This window comes from Neolamprologus brichardi, chromosome 17 (assembly GCF_056152115.1).
Source record: "Neolamprologus brichardi isolate AB-2024 chromosome 17, ASM5615211v1, whole genome shotgun sequence".
NCBI classification, from domain to species: Eukaryota; Metazoa; Chordata; class Actinopteri; order Cichliformes; family Cichlidae; genus Neolamprologus; species Neolamprologus brichardi.
In genome coordinates, this window is record NC_142120.1 from 297,869 (window position 1) to 319,564 (window position 21,696).

The window sequence follows — 21,696 nt, forward strand, 5'->3', positions numbered from 1 at the left end:
GCTAACGGGTCGGCTACGAGCTAAGCTAGCAAAACAGTACAGAGACAGTGAGTGAATACTTTGGCTATAAATTAGGTAGTGAGTACACAGAAAGTGTGCTTCGGATGAAGCACGTGAAGATTATTATACTGTGAAAAAAAAGAATGTATTTAAAAGTTGTTAATTAAACTGCTAAGCAAATAAGCTACTCAGAAACACCACTGTGTTTGAGCAGGAACAGGAAGCGATACTATACCACAGAGCGAGCGAACACCAAGTGACAGCAGGGCAGCTTCTCGATGATAACTGCAGCTGAACACTTACACTCAGTAACAGAAATGGCTTTGTCTTTAAATAATAATAGTACACACTTACTGCAGTCAAATGTTATAGTCAATGAAACAACTAGCCAAATGTATTTGAAATAATCTAATATTTATGTGAATATAGCACTTTGGATATATTACAGAATAACAAGATTATCTTATTACAAATAAACCTTTAAAAAGGTATATTCAGGTAATTTCACCTGTAAGCCAAACTATCAGTGTTTATTACAAAGTGTAATGCTGAGACTAAAACTGCAAATGTAGGGCTGTGTAAGTAGTTTCTACTATAAAGTCTACTGTAATTCTACTACTGTATATTCAACCTTCTACTTGTAATTTCTAACAAAATGACTGGATGTGAGAGGACAGGAAAGAAGGAGCAGTGAGAGTGGAGATCTCTCAGAATTCTGAATACAGATCGACAAAGTTCTGATAACAATTTCTGAAAACTTGGATTTCTGAAAATGGGTTCTGATAAAATTAGATAGAGCAGTAGGGATAGAGGGATACAAGATAGAATGGCTTTCAAATTAGATAGAGCAGGAAGAGTGATAGGACAGACAGAATTGCTTATAATGATAGAAGGAGAGGGTTGTCTGCAGCAGGTTGTGCTTACTGACCTCGAACTGGATTTATGTGGTACACGGTGCTCAAAATTCTGTCAAATATTTAGTAAGAGTTTGGTAAGCTACAAAGCTGCACCGCTTGATGTACTGTTGGAGCATTATGGCTACCATAGCCAGGAGCCTCTTGGAGTAATTCGTATGGTGCTTTAACATAATAGTATGGTGTGTGTACAAGGACGTGGCAACTGTTAAGAGACATGCTTACGAAGCACATTTCAAACTGATCAGCCCATCAAGAATTTGATGGATTTGTGGAAGAGGAATTAACTGAAAAAGTGAGTGTATTGTTCTGTATTTTCTGTGCTACAAATTAACAATGTTGAGAGTTACTATGAGTTAAATGAAGATCAAATTATCTGACTGTTTTGTTTACCTTAATGTACCTTATGCTTAAAAACAGACTAATTTATTTACATGCCTTGTAATCTGAAAAATACAGTACATAGAGCTTTACACAATTAAGATTTCTACAGTAAAGTATTGGACTGAACTGAATGACAATGTTTAACAAATGGTGGTGGAGCTGTTATAAGGACACTTGCGTTCTATTTAAACAATAAACTAAGTCTATAAACTCAAACCAAGATGTGCTGCTACAGCAACTTAGTGTTTTTCTCCACTTTATACATGAAATCATCCCTTTAAAACTGCTTTTTGTATTTAGGTATACATAGGCAGGTTTAGGTGTATCAGGTTATCCTTGTTAGATGATTTTGAAACATGTGACAAAAAAAGAAAGCATAAACAAAATGAATCTGCAAGGAAAAAATACTTTTCCCAGGACTGTACCTCAGACAAAACCTTTACTTACCAGCGTTGAGACGATCAGATCAGTAGTCTAGAGAAAGGAAACAATATATCAGATCACTGTTTAATCACTCAGACTGTTGAGCCTCTTCACACACAATTAAATTTACTTTGTCATAAAATAACTGGTAAAATCCTCAATTTCTTTAAGCCTTTATAAACTTAACTGTACTCTTAATTTTTAGGTCTCACGTGGCTATCACGTGTAACAAAAGCATTCATTACTACAGAAGTGCAAAAAATAGGCACAAATATTTGTTGGCACAAATGCAGGATATACCAAATGTTTCTAATAAAATGTGAAGAACCACAAATTTTAATCTCATTTCAGATTAAAGACATTGGATGCAAAATAATTGTTTAAATCAGAAGTAACAGAAAACCTCATTGGGTTTTAGTTAGTCTGGTCTGAATATGTAAATCCAAAATACAAGTAAATACTGACATGTTACAGCAATGTCAGTGGCACATCGTTTTGTCATTGAAATTAAAATTTCTTAAAATATTATACTAAAAAGTCCTTCCATTGTACCTATTGGCAGGAATATTTATGTATTTTGCAGTATGTCCCTTTTTGGGAACATTTATATTTGATTCTAAAATACTGGCTTTAATATACCTATTCACACTTTTGATTTTCTTACTTTTTATTATTGCTTAAGTGTCAAAGTATCACTTCTAGTCACTCAGGCAAAATACTTCTAGTGTTGTGACTTCATGCTAATTCATAAGTGGAATATGAGAGACAATAAAAATTGATAGCTGTGGTGCTCTTAAGTGTTTAAGTTACCACCTATACTCACCTAAAGCACTTTCATAGTTTTGTTTGATACTTAAATCCACAAACATAATGAGAAATCGAACAATTGTATAAAGACAACTCTGACATTTAGCTACATTTGGACTTGATAAGTCATCATAAATGAAAATCAGACATAAATGGGCTATTAAACTTCAGGGACATTTTCAGGGGCAGTCAGAGGTCCTCTGTGGGGGGTTTGCTGCTACAGATTATAAATGCTGATTATGTGTTTTTGCCCAGAGCAAATGGCAAGATGACACACATAGCCAAACTGTAAGTAAATTACTAAACATCACCATCACTGTCTACTTACCAGCAAAGGCAAAACCAAAGATCTGTTCACTCTATAACAAAAGACAAAAATACAGAATGAGACAACTCAAATCAGCATCAGAGTCAATAATGCATCACTCTCTGTAGTCAAAAAGATTCAGGAAATTTCTTTGTTTACCACAGTTGGAATACAAACAACAACAACTGTTTTTTTTTTCTCTACACCTTAATCACTCTCCTCATAAAGGTAATATGAGATTTTATCCATTTGCAATAAGCAAACACAAGTTTCTTAGTCATGTAATGTTCTAAAATTTAGGTTCTATTACATAACAGAGTAGAAATCATAACCAGTGATTTGCTATTTAAAAGCATACAACAATCACAAATGATGCCTTGTATGTAATGTTTGTAGGCTTTAACATTTGAGGTGGCCTGCATTGAAATTCTATTAAAACAAAAACAAACAGAGTCGGGAAACTTAAACCAAGATGTGCTGCTACAATAACTTACTGTAAATATTGTGTGGTCCAACAAAAACCACACACTGAGGTTAGAGCAGACAGTTTCTTTAAACCTGCTTTAAAGACTTATCGGAAGGTTGCCGGTTCGAGTCCCGGACAGTCTCGGTGGCTGTGTCCTTGGGCAAGACACTTCACCCGTTGCCTACTGGTGGTGGTCAGAGGGCCTGGTGGCGCCAGTGTCCGGCGCCAGTCAGTCAGTGCACCTCAGGGTGGCTGTGGCTACAATGTAGCTGCCATCACCAGTGTTGTAACAGAGACAGATGGAAAAGCTTCAGGACGCCAGCCCTTAAAGACTGAAATTTGTGACCCCTGCCCTATGTGAATATTTAATTTATTTATTTAAACTGCTAGTCGTGAGCCGCTCTAATGTGAAACAAACTCAGAGAGAGTTATAATTCTGGAAAGATTTACAAAAACCTGTGGGGGCTTTGCTGCTACAGATTATACAGATTTGGAGACCCCAGAAAACAAAAATCCTCCCAGATGTTGTAGGTGAACAGGCAAAATCAATGACTGGCCAAAAAGAACAACTCCTTTTTCACATTTGCTAAAAAATATCTTGATCATAACCAAGAGCTGTGCTGACTCACTGCACTAAACTGAATCTTCTATAGTGAGACAAAACATTACCAAAAAAACAACAACAATAAAGAAACAAACACCAGCAATAAAGTCAAACATGGTGCTGTTATTTTACTCCTTCAGGACCTACATCAAGCCATCAGGTCCTGAGCTTAAGTTTAATCACACTTGGGATTCACAGCAGGAAATTGATCTAAAGCACACGAGTCCAACTCTGAATGGTAAATGGACTGTATTTATATATCGCTTTACTAGTCCCTAAGGACCCCAAACCGCTTTACACATCCAGTCATCCACCCATTCACACTGGTGATGGCAGCTACATTGTAGCCATAGCCACCCTGAGGTGCACTGACAGAGGCGAGGCTGCCGGACGCTGGTGCCACCAGGCCCTCTGACCACCACCAGTAGTAGGCAACGGGTGAAGTGTCTTGCCCAAGGACACAACGACCGAGACTGTACGAGCCGGGGCTCGAACCGGCAACCTTCCAATTACAAGGCGAACTCCCAACTCTTGAGCCACGATCGAATGAAACAAAACTCTTGGTGTAGACTAATTAGAGTCTGTACTTGAATGGAATTGAGATAGTTGGTATGACTTGAAAACCCTATATTGGACCTTAATTAAGACGATTCTGAAAGTAGAGTGGACCAAAATCCCCTCAGTGATGTAAACCAGTCATTATTAATTACTGTAAATGCATGATGGTACTTGTTGCTCATTAGATTATCTTAGGTTGTTCTGGTTTGTTTTTCTCTGCTTCATACATAAAATCATGACTTTAAAAATCATGACTTTAAAAATGCTTTTTGGTATTCATCCAGGTTCTCCTTGTTAGATGATATGAAACATGTGACAAAAGCAAAAACAAAATAAACCTGCAAGGAAGAAAGACTTTTCCCAGCACTGTATTTCAAACACAACCTTTACTTACCAGACTAAGACGATCAGATCAGCAGTCTAGAGAAACGAAACAATAATCAGATCACTGTGTAATGATTCAGACTTTTGACCCTCTTTACACTCAATCCAGCTTACTGTGACAAAAATTAACCATTAAGATCCTCGATTTCTTAAAGCCTTTAACTTACTGCACTCTAAACATGAAAAACATTAGTTGCAGGGTCTCACATGGCTATAACATGTGTAATAAAAGCATTCACTACTACAGAAGTGCAAAGAATAGGCACCAATATTTATTGGCACAATGCAGGATATACCAAATATTTCCTACAAAGAAGCTTTGTGGCTCCAACATTTTCTATCACAAGTCAGTTTTAATAAAATTTGAAAAACCATCACTTTAAATTTCATTTCATATTAAAAATATTGGATACAAAAAATGATAGTCTACATAAATTACACACTGGCTTTAATATAGCAAAGATTATCGACTCAGAACTTTGGTTAACATATTTTTTTTTAATTATTGCTCAAGTGTTTAAACTACCACTTCCATTCACTCCTGTTCTGACTTTAATGTAATACTTGAGCAGAATATGAGACACAATATAAATCAATAGCTGTGGTGTTTAAGTTACCACTTATACTGACTCACCTAAAACATGTATGATTTGAGAAGCCATCAAAATTAAAATCAGATATAAATGGTCTATTAAACTTCAGGAACATTTTCAGGGAGAGACATAGATGGATGGTAAATGGACTGGTTCTTATATAGCGCTTTTCTACTCTTTCTGAGCACTCAAAGCGCTGTACACAACTTGTACATTCACCCATTCGCACAAGCACATTTTTCTAAGTGCTTTCTAAGTAACATTCACACACACATTCATACTCCGATGGATGCATCGGAGAGCAATTTGGGGTTAGTATCTTGCCCAAGGATATTTGGCATGCAGACTGGGGAAGCCAGGGATCGAACCACCAACCTTCCAATCAGTAGATGACCTGCTCTACCACTTGAGCTACAGCCAGGTCCTGTGTGGGGGCTTTGCTGCTACAGATTATAAATCCTGACTATGTGTTTTTGCCTGTCAGTCAATGGATGTCACAAAAAGCCAAACTATTGTATGCTAATTGCTAAACATGTTACACAATGCCGGGTTTATATTGCTTCAGTTACAATGACTGTTTACTTACCAGCAAAGGCAAAACTCACGATGTATTTCACTCTGTGTAACAAAAGACAAAGAGGAAAAAATACAGAATCAGACAACTAAAATCAGCATCAGTTAAGATTCAGTTAACTTGTATGATATATTTGGAGGCTTTAACATTTGAGGTGGCCTGCATTCAAATTCTACTTCCTGAAAATATTATCAAGTGCACACAGTATCATTTAATATGCTGATGTTTTAAAATAAATATCTATACACCTTATTAGTAATATTAATGGCCCAATGCTGAATTTTATTTATTTGAAGGTGGCCTTTTTTATTTCATTAATTTTTCATAAAGTGAAAAGTTAAACAGAGCTGCAGATTTAGGTTGTATTTAAATGCGGGCCTGAACAAACAAGCTTTTGTTAAACAGTTTTTAAAAATGTGAAAAGTCTCCTTCTCATTAAGATATGTTATTATTCTTGTATTTAATATGTATTTTATCCTCTCTCTCTCCCCCTTCCATTAATTAACCCCCAACACAGACGTGTCCAAATTCATGGGCTGCATCCTCCTGAGGACCCGGCCTTCGCGGTCTACGTGGGCCGGGTCCTCAGAAGGTCGGGTAGGCCGGAAGTAAACGGCTGGGGAAATTGGACGGTCTAGCCTTCTGATTAGCGTCACCGCTGTCTCGGAGTTTAATAAACTCGGCCGTCTGCTCCTTGCTATCTAAAATATAACAGGACACTAGCGTAAACTCTCGACCGTCTCAAACTTCTGTTTAATCAGTTTTCTGTGTGTGTGAAAATCCCGGAGGAACCCACCCGGGGGATTAATAAAATGTTATTTTATCTAATCTAATAACTTTAATCTCAGCCAAACCGATTTACTCACGAACAAATAAAACACTGAAAAAAAGCCCAACAATAACATTTTTAGGTTGTCTAAAAAGTGACTTATATATTACGTTTAACCTGAGTAGCGAAACTCCATGGTGATCTCAAAATGATGTGCCGGGAGTTGTGCCGTTCTCGGCGGCTTCAGTGACCCTCGAGCTCCCGGCTTGCTATCGAGCTGGTGGGTAACAGACGTCTCCGAAAACGTCGAAGCACTTTTGCAAATATGCGATATCTTGATAAACCGAGCAGATATTTGATGTTTACACAGCTACTTTCCCGCCTGAAAATATGTTAAAAGTTTATTTTGTGACCCAGAAAGATTAGTAAGAGTAATTTTAAAACTTAGTAGCGGCTGCCATTATTGGAAACTGGAGTTTGGCTGGGCCGCGCTATGAATTCTGGGATATGGTGGGCCAGGAAGGACACACCCGACCCATCCTTCAAATTCGGGGAAAAGGACGACGCATTTGTCGGCTGCATTCGGAGGAGTCTACGAATTTGGACAGCCTTCGGCACGTCGCTGTGACGTAATCGGTCTACAAATGCGGCCTCAGGAGGATGCAGCCCATGAATTTGGACACGACTATGCGGCCCAGCCAAACTTCAGTTTCCAACAATGGCGGCCGCTACTAAGTTTTAAAGTTACTCTTACTAATCTTTCTGAGTCACAAAATAAACTTTTAACATATTTTCAGGCGGGAAAGTACCTGTGTAAACATCAAATATCTGCTCGGTTTATCAAGATATTGCATATTTGCAAAAGTGCTTCAACGTTTTTGGAGACGTCTGTTACCCACCAGCTCGATAGCAAGCCGGGAGCTCGAGGGTCACTGAAGCCGCCGAGAGCGGCACAACTCCGGCACATCATTTTCAGATCACCGCGGACTTTCGATACCCGGGTTAAACGTAATATATAAGTCACTTAGACAACCTAAAAAAAAATATTGTTTGGCTTTTTTCAGTGTTTTATTTTTTCGTGAGTAAATCGGTTTGGCTGACATTAAAGTGATTAGATAACATAAAACTGTATTAATCCCCCGGGTGGGTTCCTCCTTGGTTTTCACACAGCTGACTAAACGTCAAACAGAAAACTGATTAAAAATAATTATGAGATGGTTGAGAATTTACGCCTAGATAGCAAGGAGCAGACGCCGAGTTTATTAAACTCCACCGAGACAGCGGTGATGCTAATCAGAAGGCTAGACCGTCCAATTTCCCCAGCCGTTTATTTCCGGCCTACCCGACCTTCCGAGGACCTGGCCGACGTAGAACGCGAAGGCCGGGTACTCAGGAGGAAAATCCAAATTCATGGGCTGTTTTTTTCTCCCGCTGTTGGGTCAGAGGCGGTAAAATGGCTCCTTCAAAGTTGCAGAACCTGCCGCTTCAATTATGTAATGTACCGCCATGGTTCTAAAATGGCGGCACGTTACATACCCTTACGGTGTGTTCACACCGAACGCGATGGACGCGAACAAAAACGCCCCAAACGCCCCTAATTTGACGCGTGCACATTCGCGCCTCAACGCGTGTCCAAGAAAAATCCAACGCGCGTCAAAATATGATATTTTGACGCGCGTGAACCGGAAATGTGGGAGGAAGTTGTGCCAGACCGGTATCTTTGCAAGATGGCAGCTGTCGAGTTAGCGCTTGAAGAGAGAGTCTTCCTTCTGTATGTACTGTGGAGAGCAGAGCAGCGGCGTAAAAGACGCCCTCGCCGTACCTGGGTCCATCAGGTCCTCCAGAGGCATGAGCAGTTTGGTGAGTTTCACCATTTGCTCCAGGAGCTGCGCCTGGATGACGGCCGATTTCAGCGACATCACCGTCTTTCACTCGGCCAGTTTGAGGACCTGCTTCCCCGGGTCGGTCCCAGAATCGCCCGCCTAGACACCAACTACAGGCGCTCAATCCCACCTGCAGAGCGCCTGTCCATCTGCCTGAGGTTAGTAAAAGTATTTAATACGGTAGTCCTTTATTGATACCTGTGCTAATACATGCTAAACCATCCATTTATACACTGCTAACATGGATGTGCTATGCTAACAGTGAATGCTCGGTGTTTACTGATAGCAAACTGTGGTACGGAGACGACTGTTTATAATATTTCTAGTGATACTCAGAAGGTCTCATCAAGTCCCGATTTAATTCGATTTATGCTGTTATCAGTGTTTGCAATGATAGCATGTCTGTGGTGTCATATCAATGTATGCGCTCGGTGTTTGCTGATATCAAACTGTAGCATTAGGACCACTGAGTTAACCTTTGTAGTGATACTCACTCCTTTTTATTTAGACGGAGCGGAGAAGTGTGTGAAGGCAACGTGTGTTCTCCACAATTTTCTGCGCTGTGTGGACGAGAGAGGGGCACCTGCTGTGGTGGAGCCGTTGCAAGGCCTGGGTCGTATGGCAGCAAACAACTCCTCCAGAGAGGCTGTCCTGGTGAGGGAGAAATTCATGGCTCACTTCTCGGCGGAGGGAGCTGTGTCTTGGCAACCAAAGGAGTAGCCTATTTGAAGTCCGAGTGACTTCCCCACAACGGCCACCCACAAACCTCTAAAGAGTGTTCCTGTCCTTTTAATTTTTTCTTAATAAATGGAGCTCTACTCCAAAATAAACGAACCTGTTTTTACTCTCTTAAGTAACTTGTCTTCACTATGTTCCTATATACAGTGGTGCAAAAGTTTGGGCAACCTTATTAATAGTCATTATTTTCCTGTATGAATCGCTGTTACAATGAAAAATGTCACTTACATATATCATATAGGAGACACACACATTGATATACACTAAATATTTATTTCATTTCTCTTTTTTTGTGTTGCCAATTTATGCACCTGCTTGATTTAAACAGTTATTGCACACTTTCTGTAAACTGCATTTCACTTCTCAAATATCACTGTGTGTGTCTCCTATATGATATATTTAACTGACTATTTTTATTGTGACAACCAATGATTTGTACAAGAAAATAATTACTTTTCACAATGTTGCCCAAACTTTTGCATCCCACCGTATTAGTATGTTTTGTCATTAGTATAATATGAAATAAATTCTACTTGTGTCAAGTCGGGTGCCAATATTTGCTGTGTAGTAGAACAGAGACATTTTGTCATTATAAATGTTTATTTGAAAAAATATATAAATTCATTAACAAAAACATTTATCATAAATATATGAAATTTAACTATTTACAGAGAGACAGGAATAAAAAGGACCCAGCTTGGAGTGGAAGAGCCTCAGGGAGAAGGAGGAGAAAAATAAGAACATTGTTTCTGCCCTGGAGAGCTGCTGCCTCATCAGAAAACTACTGATCATTAAGGTCCAATGTTTCCAAATTTAACACAGCTGTGCTGTTTTCAAAAGCTAATTTATAAATTTGAAATTTCACGAATTCTCGGGTCTGAGGCGTCATGCTCATGCTCTCATGCTCTCCAGAACAGGAACAAGGAACATCCTGGAGTCCCTCTTTAGGGACTCCAGGATGGCCAGCTCCACCGTCCTGGGACCCGTCCCTCGCCCGCCTTCGAGCTGTCCTCCTCTGTGGGCCTGTAAAACACAGCACAAAACAACACAAAGTAATGAGAAGGCTGCTACTAGATTTTCATTTTCAAAATTGAAAATAAAAACATGATATAAACAGATTGGTTGTAGATATTTAGTAAAGGTGATCACAAGGGAATCTAAGCAAGTAAAAAGCTGTCAGTGCTTGATGTTCATACCTGTGGGTGCAGCAGCAGGAGCTGAGGGACCAGAGACTGGAGAGCCAGGAGAAGAGACAGCTGAGGACTCTGCTGCATGATTACTTGACTCTATGAAGACAATATTAAATGTTAACAGGTTGAAGACAATAGTCATAGAGAATATTATATTATTATATACTTATATACTTATTATTATATACAGTGGTCTCTCATTTATTGCAGCACATGAACAGTAGTCACAGTTCTCACAAGTTGATTCTCAAAGTGAAAACCTTTGTCGATTTTAAAACGTAAAAGTATTATGCCGCGCTTTTTCTAGGGTCATAGTTATGAGTGTTTTTGTGCTGTTTTTTTCTATTGGACGTGATGGTTATCAAAACCAAACATGATAAGTTTGGCAAGCGCAGGAGACACGACATGGAGGAGATTTGTCATTTGGGCTGCAGAATGCAATGCGCATCGTTGAAAGCTGTACGGTGCAATAAAAAAAATCAGCGAAAAGGCGAGTGACGGATGAACAGCGGGACTACTGTATACTGTTTATTAATAAACAAAATATATTCCTGTATGACAACACGCATAAATTAACTGCCTACATTAACTCTATGTAAACATACCTTCTGACTGACACTCCCCTGCTGCCTCTTCGGGCTGTCCCTGGTCCTCGGGGGAGAAGTTCTCCACGGTCCGCACCATATTACCGCTAGTCTCCCGCGGGGTGAGGAAGGGGTCCAGAAACCCCATGACCGCGAAGAACTTCCATTTTCTCCCCGATCCTGCTGCAGACCCACTCCTCTTCTCCTTCTCTGCCTTCTTCTCCTTATTATAAGTGTCCCTGAGGCTCTTCCACTTTCTCCTGCAGATGTCCTCTGAATAAACGCATTATCTTGTTAGCGGAAAGGTATTTGTACATCAGTGGGAAAATAGCGGGACAGTAGGCGGGCTTGCTAGCTTTTGCGCGGGTTCATCGGGTCAGTCTGAAAATTAAAAAGAAGGAATGAACTTACCAGGTTGCCCGATCTCCTCACTTATGTGTCTCCAAGCTAGGTCCTTTTTATTCCTGTCTCGGTAGAAGTAGCAGCTAGCATCATATAGCTCCGGGTGATTAGCACTGATAAGCTTTTCCTCCATACTGAATGAAGAATCAAGGGCTTTGGCTGGACCTGCCCCTTTGACCTAGGTCAGAGCCACGTCACCAGGCTCCTGATTGGTTGTCGCGGCGCGATTTGACGCTGGAGTTCAGATTTTTCCAACTCAAGCGGTAGACGCGAAACGCGCGTATGCACAAAATGCAACACAAAAACTGACGCGCGTGGTTTTATTCGCGAGTCAAACGCGCCAGACGCGCTACACTGACGCGCGTTTCACGCGTTTTGGCGTTTTCGCGACGCAAATCTGATTCCGAATTTTCGCGGGACCCGCAATCGCGCGTCATCGCGCTTTTCCATTGACTTTACATGTAAACCTGACGCTCTATTCGCGTCCATCGCGTTCGGTGTGAACACACCGTTACAGCCTAACGGTGTGTTCACACCGAACGCGATGGACGCGAACAAAAACGCCCCAAACGCCCCTAATTTGACGCGTGCACATTCGCGCCTCAACGCGTGTCCAAGAAAAATCCATCGCGCGTCAAAATATCATATTTTGACGCGCGTGAACCGGAAATGTGGGAGGGATGTGGGAGGAAGTTGTGCCAGACCGGTATCTTTGCAAGATGGCAGCTGTCGAGTTAGCGCTTGAAGAGAGAGTCTCCCTTCTCTATGTACTGTGGAGAGCAGAGCAGCGGCGTAAAAGACGCCCTCGCCGTACCTGGGTCCATCAGGTCCTCCAGAGGCGTGAGCAGTTTGGTGAGTTTCACCATTTGCTCCAGGAGCTGCGCCTGGATGACGGCCGATTCCAGCGACATCACCGTCTTTCACTCGGCCAGTTTGAGGACCTGCTTCCCCGGGTCGGTCCCAGAATCGCCCGCCTAGACACCAATTACAGGCGCTCAATCCCACCTGCAGAGCGCCTGTCCATCTGCCTGAGGTTAGTAAAAGTATTTAATACGGTAGTCCTTTATTGATACCTGTGCTAATACATGCTAAACCATCCATTTTTACACTGCTAACATGGATGTGCTATGCTAACAGTGAATGTGGTATGGAGACGACTGTTTATAATATTTCTAGTGATACTCAGAAGGTCTCATCAAGTCCCGATTTAATTCGATTTATACTGTTATCAGTGTTTGAATGATAGCATGTCTGTGGTGTCATATCAATGTATGCGCTCGGTGTTTGCTGATATCAAACTGTAGCATTAGGACCACTGAGTTAACCTTTGTAGTGATACTCACTCCTTTTTATTTAGACCTGGTTTAATTCTGGGATAGTTGAATATTTGTATATAATCCCCGCAGACTGTTTTAGATTATATCTAATATATATCATGTAATTATCCTTATAATTACAAAAGGTTTTATGTAAGATTTATGTTTTGCAATTTGTAATTTTGGAATTTCAATAATGTATTTTGTAACTGCAGTACACATAATACTCATTTTAAACAATTTTGTCCAGGTTCCTTGCCAGCAAACAACTCCTCCAGAGAGGCTGTCCTGGTGAGGGAGAAATTCATGGCTCACTTCTCGGCGGAGGGAGCTGTGTCTTGGCAACCAAAGGAGTAGCCTGTTTGAAGTCCGAGTGACTTCCCCACAACGGCTCTTTTAAGAGCCACCCACAAACCTCTAAAGAGTGTTCCTGTCCTTTTAATTTTTTCTTAATAAATGGAGCTCTACTCCAAAATAAACTAACCTCTTTTTACTCTCTTAAGTAACTTGTCTTCACTATGTTCCTATATACAGTGTGGTGGAAAAGTTTGGGCAACCTTATTAAAAGTCATTATTTTCCTGTATGAATCGCTGTTACAATGAAAAATGTCACTTACATATATCATATAGGAGACACACACATTGATATACACTAAATATTTATTTCATTTCTCTTTTTTTGTGTCGCAAATTTATGCACCTGCTTGATTTAAACAGTTATTGCACACTTTCTGTAAACTGCATTTCACTTCTCAAATATCACTGTGTGTGTCTCCTATATGATATATTTAACTGACAATTTTTATTGTGACAACCAATAATTTGTACAGGAAAATAATTACTTTTCACAATGTTGCCCAAACTTTTGCATCCCACTGTATTAGTATGTTTTGTCATTAGTATAATATGAAATAAATTCTACTTGTGTCAAGTCGGGTGCCAATATTTGCTGTGTAGTAGAACAGAGACATTAGTCATTATAAATGTTTATTTGAAAAAATATATAAATTCATTAACAAAAACATTTATCATAAATATATGAAATTTAACTATTTACAGAGAGACAGGAATAAAAAGGACCCAGCTTGGAGTGGAAGAGCCTCAGGGAGAAGGAGGAGAAAAATAAGAACATTGTTTCTGCCCTGGAGAGCTGCTGCCTCATCAGAAAACTACTGATCATTAGGGTCCAATGTTTCCAAATTTAACACAGCTGTGCTGTTTTCAAAAACTAATTTATAAATTTGAAATTTCACGAATTCTCGTGTCTGAGGCGGCATGCTCTCCAGAACAGGAACAAGGCCGAGGAGGAAATGTTCTGTTGGAGACGGGCGTGGCCTCTTTAGGGACTCCAGGATGGCCAGCTCCACCGCCGATGGACCGTCCTGGGACCCGTCCCTCGCCCGCCTTCGAACTGTCCTCCTCTGTGGGCCTGTAAAACACAGCACAAAACAACACAAAGTAATGAGAAGGCTGCTACTAGATTTTCATTTTCAAAATTGAAAAAAACAGGATATAAACAGATTGGTTGTAGATATTTAGTAAAGGTGATCACAAGGGAATTCAAGCGAGTAAAAAGCTGTCAGTGCTTGATGTTCATACCTGTGGGTGCAGCAGCAGGAGCTGAGGGACCAGAGACTGGAGAGCCAGGAGAAGAGACAGTTGAGGACTCTGCTGCATGATTACTTGACTCTATCAAGACAATATTAGATGTTAACAGGTTGAAAACAACAGTCATAGAGAATATTATATTATTATATACTTATATACTTATTATTATATACAGTGGTCTCTCATTTATTGCAGCACATGAACAGTAGTCACAGTTCTCACAAGTTGATTCTCAAAGTGCAAACCTTTGTCGATTTTAAAACGTAAAAGTATTATGCCGTGCTTTTTCTCCGTCTGCGGCGCCACTTTTGTGCGCCTTTTTTGCTCCCGGTGCAGGTGTGTATTTCCGAATAAGGGTCATAGTTATGAGTGTTTTTGTGCTGTTTTTTTCTATTGGACGTGATGGTTATCAAAACCAAACATGATAAGTTTGGCAAGCGCAGGAGACACGACACGGAGGAGATTTGTCATTTGGGCTGCAGAATGCAATGCGCATTGTTGAAAGCTGTACGGTGCAATAAAAAAAATCAACGAAAAGGCGAGGCAGTGACGGATGAACAGCGGGACTACTGTATACTGTTTATTAATAAACAAAATATGTTCCTGTATGACAACACGCATAAATTAACTGCCTACATTAACTCATTGTAAACATACCTTCTGACTGACACTCCCCTGCTGCCTCTTCGGGCTGTCCCTGGTCCTCGGGGGAGAAGTTCTCCACGGTCCGCACCATATTTCCGCTAGTCTCCCGCGGGGTGAGGAAGGGGTCCAGAAACCCCATGACCGCGAAGAACTTCCATTTTCTCCCCGAACCTGCTGCAGACCCACTCCCCTTCTCCTTCTCTGTCTTCTTCTCCTTATTATAAGTGTCCCTGAGGCTCTTCCACTTTCTCCTGCAGATGTCCTCTGAATAAACGCATTATCTTGTTAGCGGAAAGGTATTTGTACATCAGTGGGAAAATAGCGGGACAGTAGGCGGGCTTGCTAGCTTTTGCGCGGGTACATCGGGTCAGTCTGAAAATTAAAAAGAAGAAGGAATGAACTTACCAGGTTGCCCGATCTCCTCACTTATGTGTCTCCAAGCTAGGTCCTTTTTATTCCTGTCTCGGTAGAAGTAGTAGCTAGCATCATATAACTCCGGGTGATTAGCCACGGCTCTGATTAGCTTTTCCTCCATACTGAATGAAGAATGAAGGGCTTTGGCTGGATCTGCCCCTTTGACCTAGGTCAGAGCCACGTCACCAGGCTCCTGATTGGTTGTCGCGGCGCGATTTGACGCTGGAGTTCAGCTTTTTCCAACTCGAGCGGTAGACGCGAAACGCGCGTATGCACAAAATGCAACACAAAAACTCACGCGCGTGGTTTTATTCGCGAGTCAAACGCGCCAGACGCGCTACACTGACGCGCGTTTCACGCGTTTTGGCGTTTTCGCGACGCAAATCTGCTTCCGAATTTTCGCGGGACCCACAATCGCGCGTCATCGCGCTTTTCCATTGACTTTACATGTAAACCTGACGCTCTATTCGCGTCCATCGCGTTCGGTGTGAACACACCGTAAATAATGAGGCGGTTTTAACCGACTGATTTGTTAGAACTAACTGCACCTTCCGTAACAGACTCAGAAATACTAACACGCCGAATGAAGCTAATGAAACAACACAATAAGGTGTAGCATACAGTCAAATGAACCATTGTCATTTCAAACTGGGTCTATAAAAGCGCTAGGCGTTAGCATTGGGTTGTCAGGGCTAGCTTCTCGAAAACTCCTTTAAAATAGAAAATTTACAACTTCTCACTAAAAAATCAGACATTGTATTGCTTTAATATGACTTATACTTAGACTGGCTTTATAAGTCACTAACAACAACTCGGTGAATCACTCAAACAGATAATAAACATTTCAGAGAAGAGAAGAGAAGCAGCTTACCGGGGCAGCGATCCGGGGGAAAGTGGGCGGAGGTTCAGAAGTGAGCCAGAGACGTAAGAAAAAAGAGGCATTCACTGGTAGTGGGAAATTACACAAAATGGACCTTGAGAACGTAAAACAAATGTAATGTAAATGTAAATTTAATAATAATTTTACAGTATTTTTTGCCACAGAAAAAAACTAGCAGAAATTAATTTTTTAAAGTTGAATAAATATTTCAAACATGATTATTTAAATTTGAATTAATGATTAAAAGTCATAAATCAATATAAGGTCATTGTGTTAAAATGTGATGTATTAATATAGATTTATTTAACTGACTGAAGCAATGACAACAGTCTTCTCCTGAACACCAACACCAAGGAGGTGGTAAAGAGTTCACCAGACCTAAAAAAACAAAACAATGCAGGACAGTCTGCAAAGATGTCGAGTCAGTCAGACATTGTGCAGAGCAGATGAGGAAGAAGTTGTAATCTAAAATGGAGAACAATAAATACAGCTACCTAAGCATCCTCACAGGACAAGATGAACTGCAGTGAGAGGGTCATCTCACTGCACTGCAGGACTCAGAGGTTCAGGAGGGTCTTTATCCCCATTGCCATGAGGCTTTTTAACAGCAACTACTCACATGTTCTTCTCACATTTATTTCTTTTATTCTAATAAACATTGGTAGTAATCATATGAATTCTGAGCTAAATGGACTTGCCCTGATAGGCTTCAGCCAGCACAGAAGCTAATACACCACAACACTTAGGGAAACTGAAAATGACTGTTATTAATGTTTTCAAACTGTTTAAGAAAAATATATATAATCTTTCAGCCTTCTAAAAAACACACACATAAAAACAGTATTATATGATGTTGAACATAGAGATAGGCAGTTGTTGGCCTACAGGAGGAGTGTTCTTTATCGAAGGTTTTTAGTGCTTAAAACGTCTGTTAAGCTCTGTACAGAGCATGCAATGTAACTGTACATTAGAGAGTGTTTTATAAACCATGTCTTCTGTTTCATTTAATAAACATGAGACTGCTTTATGCATATTCAGCTATTTATTAGATTTTATCAGATTACAAAACACTTAGCATAAGAATGCAATTGAAAATATAACTTTTAAATATTGTTTAAATGAATGAACATAGCAACTTGAACATTTTAAAAAATACAAACAAAACAAATGAACTATATTTATATATATAGATATATATAGATATATATATACACATATCTATATCTATATATATCTATATATAGATATATATAGATATATATATATACATATATATATATGTGTATATATATATATACACATATATATATATGTTTATTCTGTTTTTTTTTATGTCTACTATTTGTTTTCCTTTGATTTTTACAGTAACAGTGATCGTGTCCTTCTCAAACTCCTCCTCGTAGGGCTTCCACATTTTCTCTTCAATGAAGAGGGTTTCTCCAGTTTGAAGGAGAACCTGCAGCTGGGTGGACTGCAGTGCACTGCACTGCTCTGCAGTGGCCACACCAACTATAGATACTTCAGTCCTTTCATCTTCCTTTGTCTGTCGATACACAAAAAGCATATATTTAATATGGTAATCACGTCTTGATGCATGCTCAATGATCCATGTAAGTAAATCCCAAAAGGTTGATTCTGTTCATCTGGATGTAGCATTTTCAAGTGGGAGAAATGTTTCGTCACTCATCCAGGTGACTTCTTCAGTCTCTTTTACCCAATCTTTTAAACAGTACATTGCATAATGACTGAAACTAGCCCACTGAAGAAACAATAGGCTGGGAGGTCAGTTCATTGGTCAATAATATACAAATTGTCATGAGCACTGATCAAAGACCACAGAAACCTGCAGTCCGCTGAGACTGAAGAAGTCACTTGGATGAGTGATGAAACATTTCTCCCACTTGAAAATGCTACGTCCAGATGAACAGAGTCAATCTTTTGGACCACCTATAATTCTAAACATTTTGGCAAATGACATTACTATTACATGTTGATACAAACATATGGCTTCTTCATACCTCAATCTTTGTATGGGAAGTCGTCTGGAGCTGTACTCCATAGGCAGAGCGGTGCACTTTCACATGGGAGATCTTTAGCTGATCTCCCACATGAACATCGACAACTGATGCCTCCCTCCACAAAGAGACAGTCATGGTATGCCCATCCTGAAATCACAAAAATGACAGAATGAAACATTTATTCATTAACTAATAGAAATCTCAACTATGCCTATTTTCACCATTTTCAATATTTCACTTTAGTTGCACCATTACCTGCTTTAGCTGGAGCGTTCTTATTGGCACCAGTTGTTTGCCTGAGCAAACTGTCCTCACTGCCGAACACTGAAAATTCAATTAAAATATAATGTCAGTTATAGTGATTGCATAAATCTGTGTGTGTACATATAGGTGCTTCTTTCTTGACTTACTACATCTATTATTTTATTATTGTTGTTAATGATAAATCTACAACCATTTACAAAATAATAGTGGTTGATCTTGTTCTCACAATTTTGTGTTTGTTTGACAAGAACAATAAAATTATTATTTTTACTTTTAAAGACAAAAAAGTAATGGTTTCTTAGAAAACCTAAAGCAATATCAATTCTGATGGAACCACAAATATTTACCTCCACAACCTCCCCTTCCACTGTCATGAGCCCTCCAGATGTTGGGCTCATGTTTAGTGGTGTTGCTGGGGAAGGTGGATTAAGAAGCTCCTCCGCCTTTATGATGAGGGCCTCTGACACTGCAAGGGCTGGAGCTTTAAAGAACTGGGTCCTTGCTGTAATGTTAATGAGATAAGGGGGAGCTTGGCCCCTCAGCTCATGTCCCCTCATCATGTAGGACATGTCTTGTTTTACTTTGGAGGAGAATTCTTCAAATAAGGTGATTTTTACCACTGTTTCACCATCAGTGATGGCTGCCACTTTATTTTTTTTTGTTGACAGTGGTTTGACCCCTCCATCCTGCATATCCCAGCTGATCACCTGATAAATACATAAATAAAGAAATGTATTTCTATGATCTTACTCCATAGCCACGTTCATACATGTAAAAGTCTACATCATATGATTGTTGGGTTTTTCTCTGTATTTATTATTGTACGATCTACTGTACAATATAAAGCGCCTTAAAGCGACTGTTGTTGTGATTTGATGCTATATAAATAAAATTGAATTGAATCACCTTTAGCTGGTCGCAGGATTTTAACACCCTGATGTGAATGGGTGGGGGCCGGAAGTACGGCGTCTCAGGCCGGTTATCTGTCAATTTCCTTAAGGCCATTCTGAAAAAAAAAAAAGCAAAACAAACACATTAACAGGTTCATACATTTCTGCTGGATCCAGTTCTGATAGAATACAGTAACATCTGTTGCTTTCATGTCGTCTATTCACATTTTGATATAAAACAAACACATCATGAACTTCCTCAACCCTAAGTGTGTTTCTGAGGTTCCTGCTTGATATTTACATACCTGAAAACATTTCAATATTTCTGTAAAAACACAAATTATCTTTACAAAATGTTGGTCTGAAAATTAATTTAACGCTTATGAGCCTTCATAAAATACATACAAATATTACAGCACATGTAAGTCTATCCAATTCACTCTGGATGGAACGCAGAAAAAAAAATCACAATTTTCTTTTCCCCACTTAATTTTTTTCAGATAATAATTAAAATAATTATTAATTAAAATAATACTTGAAAATAGGTTACAGTGGACAATAGAAAACAATGAATCATCATAGGAAGATTATCTGAAAAAGGATTTATGCTCCTGAAGTGAAAAACAGCAACATTACATCTTAAAGATTGCCTGCCTGCCCTTCCCCCTCCCCCAACACATACAGGGCAGGTGCGCACACACACAAACAAAAACATAGTGCACCTGCTTGGTCTCTGTGGCTTTAGTTCGTATTGGCTCCCCTTTTTAATCATTTGAGACGATAAAATTATAGAATTACTGTCCCTGCTTTTAGGTGAGTCCCGCCCTCCTTAACTGGGCAGAAAATGGCAATTTTTTGACCAGAAAACAGCTCTGTGGGAGATGACCACCACCCTTTGCACCAGGCAGTGGAAACATTAGGGCTGAATAGATTTCTCTTTTATATATGTTCCTGTCAACTATTCCTCCTGTCTGCTATGTATATTGTCTTCCGGCACAGTACAATTTCATGACAATACAGGGCTATGAATACGATAAATACTTAGCTATACTCCTATTGGTTACTCAGCTGCTGTATAGACTGGGAAAATAATTGGCTTGCAAAGTTGGGAGGCGGTTGCCAGGGCAGAGTGCCAGCCTTAAGCAATTTTTTCCTACTAACAGCCCAAACGTAACGTCTTAAAGTTTATAAAACTGTTATAGATCTGGAAGATTTGTCTGATTCTGTAAGATCTTAATATTTCATAAAAAAAATAGATGCCATTTTCATGAATACATTCAGATAGTTTTTTCAATTAAATATCCCTGAAACAATAAGTTCATCAAACTATGACACCTACAAATACATTGCTATCAATACTAAATGTGAATTTATCAAAAGTGATTTTTTTTCTTCGAGAGAAAAATGAAGATACACATATATAAAACATTCGTAGGCCGATAGAAAAGTCAGACCGAATTTTAGGGGTACTTTGACAGTCTTTATATTCACAGGAACTTAAATGGCTAGATCTTTTATCTTTCACTACATTATAATGTGTTGTACATAGTATAAAGGCACTAAAAAAACGGCTCCAATATCAAAACTTACGTTTTATGAAGTTATCACAAGAGCACAAAGTAGAAGAGCTGTGACTCTGACCGAAAGTTTCTTCAGAAAGACTTTTATGGTCTTTTATGTTACAAATTGTGATGCAATCTGTTGTTACCTGCCTGATTGGCTAACTATGATTGTTGTTTTTCCCAATTGTACTGCCTTGTGTTGATTTTGTCCCTTTACTTTAGGGCGGTTTTTGTTGGTGATCAGACCCGATTCTTGTCTAATTTGAATTATGAAATTATCAGTACTATTTTATAAGTCTCAAACTTACAATTTAAAACGTATAAAATTACTGGTCTTTTTTATTTTTTATGTAGTTAATGTAGTTATGTAGTTCGACTGCTAAAGCCCTGCATGTATTTTTTAGATGAGCTTTTATTTTGAAAGTGGCGATCTCTTTTCCTGGTGTCAAGGGGAAGCACGCCCGACAGATCCACGTTACTGCTAGTCCCCGGGACAGAGTGCGGGAAATCAATGCGGTT

General features: G+C 39.5%; 3 protein-coding genes and 1 long non-coding RNA gene across 5 annotated transcripts; all 4 read right to left on the reverse strand.

Annotated features, from left to right (window-relative positions):
• Positions 1-1,717: 1,717 nt before the first annotated feature.
• On the reverse strand, positions 1,718-16,457 carry LOC148097832 (uncharacterized). The gene is made up of 5 exons (XR_015716631.1): positions 16,435-16,457; positions 6,027-6,058; positions 4,858-4,883; positions 2,857-2,887; positions 1,718-1,772 (listed from the first exon to the last, which is right to left on the reverse strand). It is a non-coding gene; the product is annotated as an uncharacterized LOC148097832 (long non-coding RNA).
• On the reverse strand, positions 10,238-11,812 carry LOC148097833 (uncharacterized). Its single transcript, XM_087830664.1, has 5 exons — positions 11,590-11,812; positions 11,200-11,451; positions 10,601-10,690; positions 10,289-10,427; positions 10,238-10,244 (listed from the first exon to the last, which is right to left on the reverse strand). The coding sequence occupies exons 1-5, from the start codon at positions 11,711-11,713 to the stop codon at positions 10,238-10,240; spliced, it is 612 nt and encodes a 203-aa protein (XP_087686790.1). The 5' UTR covers positions 11,714-11,812.
• On the reverse strand, positions 13,867-16,060 carry LOC148097834 (uncharacterized). Of its 2 annotated transcripts, none has more exons than XM_087830521.1 (4): positions 15,555-16,060; positions 15,162-15,413; positions 14,496-14,531; positions 13,867-14,325 (listed from the first exon to the last, which is right to left on the reverse strand). In XM_087830521.1, the coding sequence occupies exons 1-4, from the start codon at positions 15,682-15,684 to the stop codon at positions 14,066-14,068; spliced, it is 678 nt and encodes a 225-aa protein (XP_087686647.1). In that variant the 5' UTR covers positions 15,685-16,060; the 3' UTR covers positions 13,867-14,065. The 2 variants fall into 2 exon arrangements, with proteins under 2 accessions (XP_087686647.1, XP_087686646.1); XM_087830520.1 differs by having other exon boundaries at positions 14,496-14,585.
• A 1,220-nt stretch (positions 16,458-17,677) lies between the features above and the next one.
• LOC148097835 (uncharacterized) lies at positions 17,678-21,248 on the reverse strand. Its single transcript, XM_087831015.1, has 6 exons — positions 21,206-21,248; positions 19,632-19,731; positions 19,073-19,432; positions 18,717-18,785; positions 18,462-18,608; positions 17,678-17,986 (listed from the first exon to the last, which is right to left on the reverse strand). The coding sequence occupies exons 2-6, from the start codon at positions 19,728-19,730 to the stop codon at positions 17,678-17,680; spliced, it is 984 nt and encodes a 327-aa protein (XP_087687141.1). The 5' UTR covers position 19,731; positions 21,206-21,248.
• Positions 21,249-21,696: the final 448 nt, after the last annotated feature.

Excerpts from the sequence above, each read along its gene's own strand:
- LOC148097835 (XM_087831015.1), bottom strand. The coding sequence starts at position 19,730 with ATGGCCTTAAGGAAATTGACAGATAACCGGCCTGAGACGCCGTACTTC. Across the intron at positions 18,786-19,072 it reads TGGAAGGGGAGGTTGTGGAG|TGTTCGGCAGTGAGGACAGT; the intron begins GTAAATATTTGT and ends TTGAATTTTCAG. Across the intron at positions 18,609-18,716 it reads GAACGCTCCAGCTAAAGCAG|GATGGGCATACCATGACTGT; the intron begins GTAATGGTGCAA and ends TTGTGATTTCAG.
- LOC148097834 (XM_087830520.1), bottom strand. The coding sequence starts at position 15,684 with ATGGAGGAAAAGCTAATCAGAGCCGTGGCTAATCACCCGGAGTTATAT. Across the intron at positions 15,414-15,554 it reads TGAGGAGATCGGGCAACCTG|AGGACATCTGCAGGAGAAAG; the intron begins GTAAGTTCATTC and ends GCGTTTATTCAG. Across the intron at positions 14,586-15,161 it reads AGGGGAGTGTCAGTCAGAAG|AGTCAAGTAATCATGCAGCA; the intron begins GTATGTTTACAA and ends TTGTCTTGATAG.
- LOC148097833 (XM_087830664.1), bottom strand. The coding sequence starts at position 11,713 with ATGGAGGAAAAGCTTATCAGTGCTAATCACCCGGAGCTATATGATGCT. Across the intron at positions 10,691-11,199 it reads AGGGGAGTGTCAGTCAGAAG|AGTCAAGTAATCATGCAGCA; the intron begins GTATGTTTACAT and ends TTGTCTTCATAG. Across the intron at positions 10,428-10,600 it reads TCCTGCTGCTGCACCCACAG|GCCCACAGAGGAGGACAGCT; the intron begins GTATGAACATCA and ends TGTGTTTTACAG.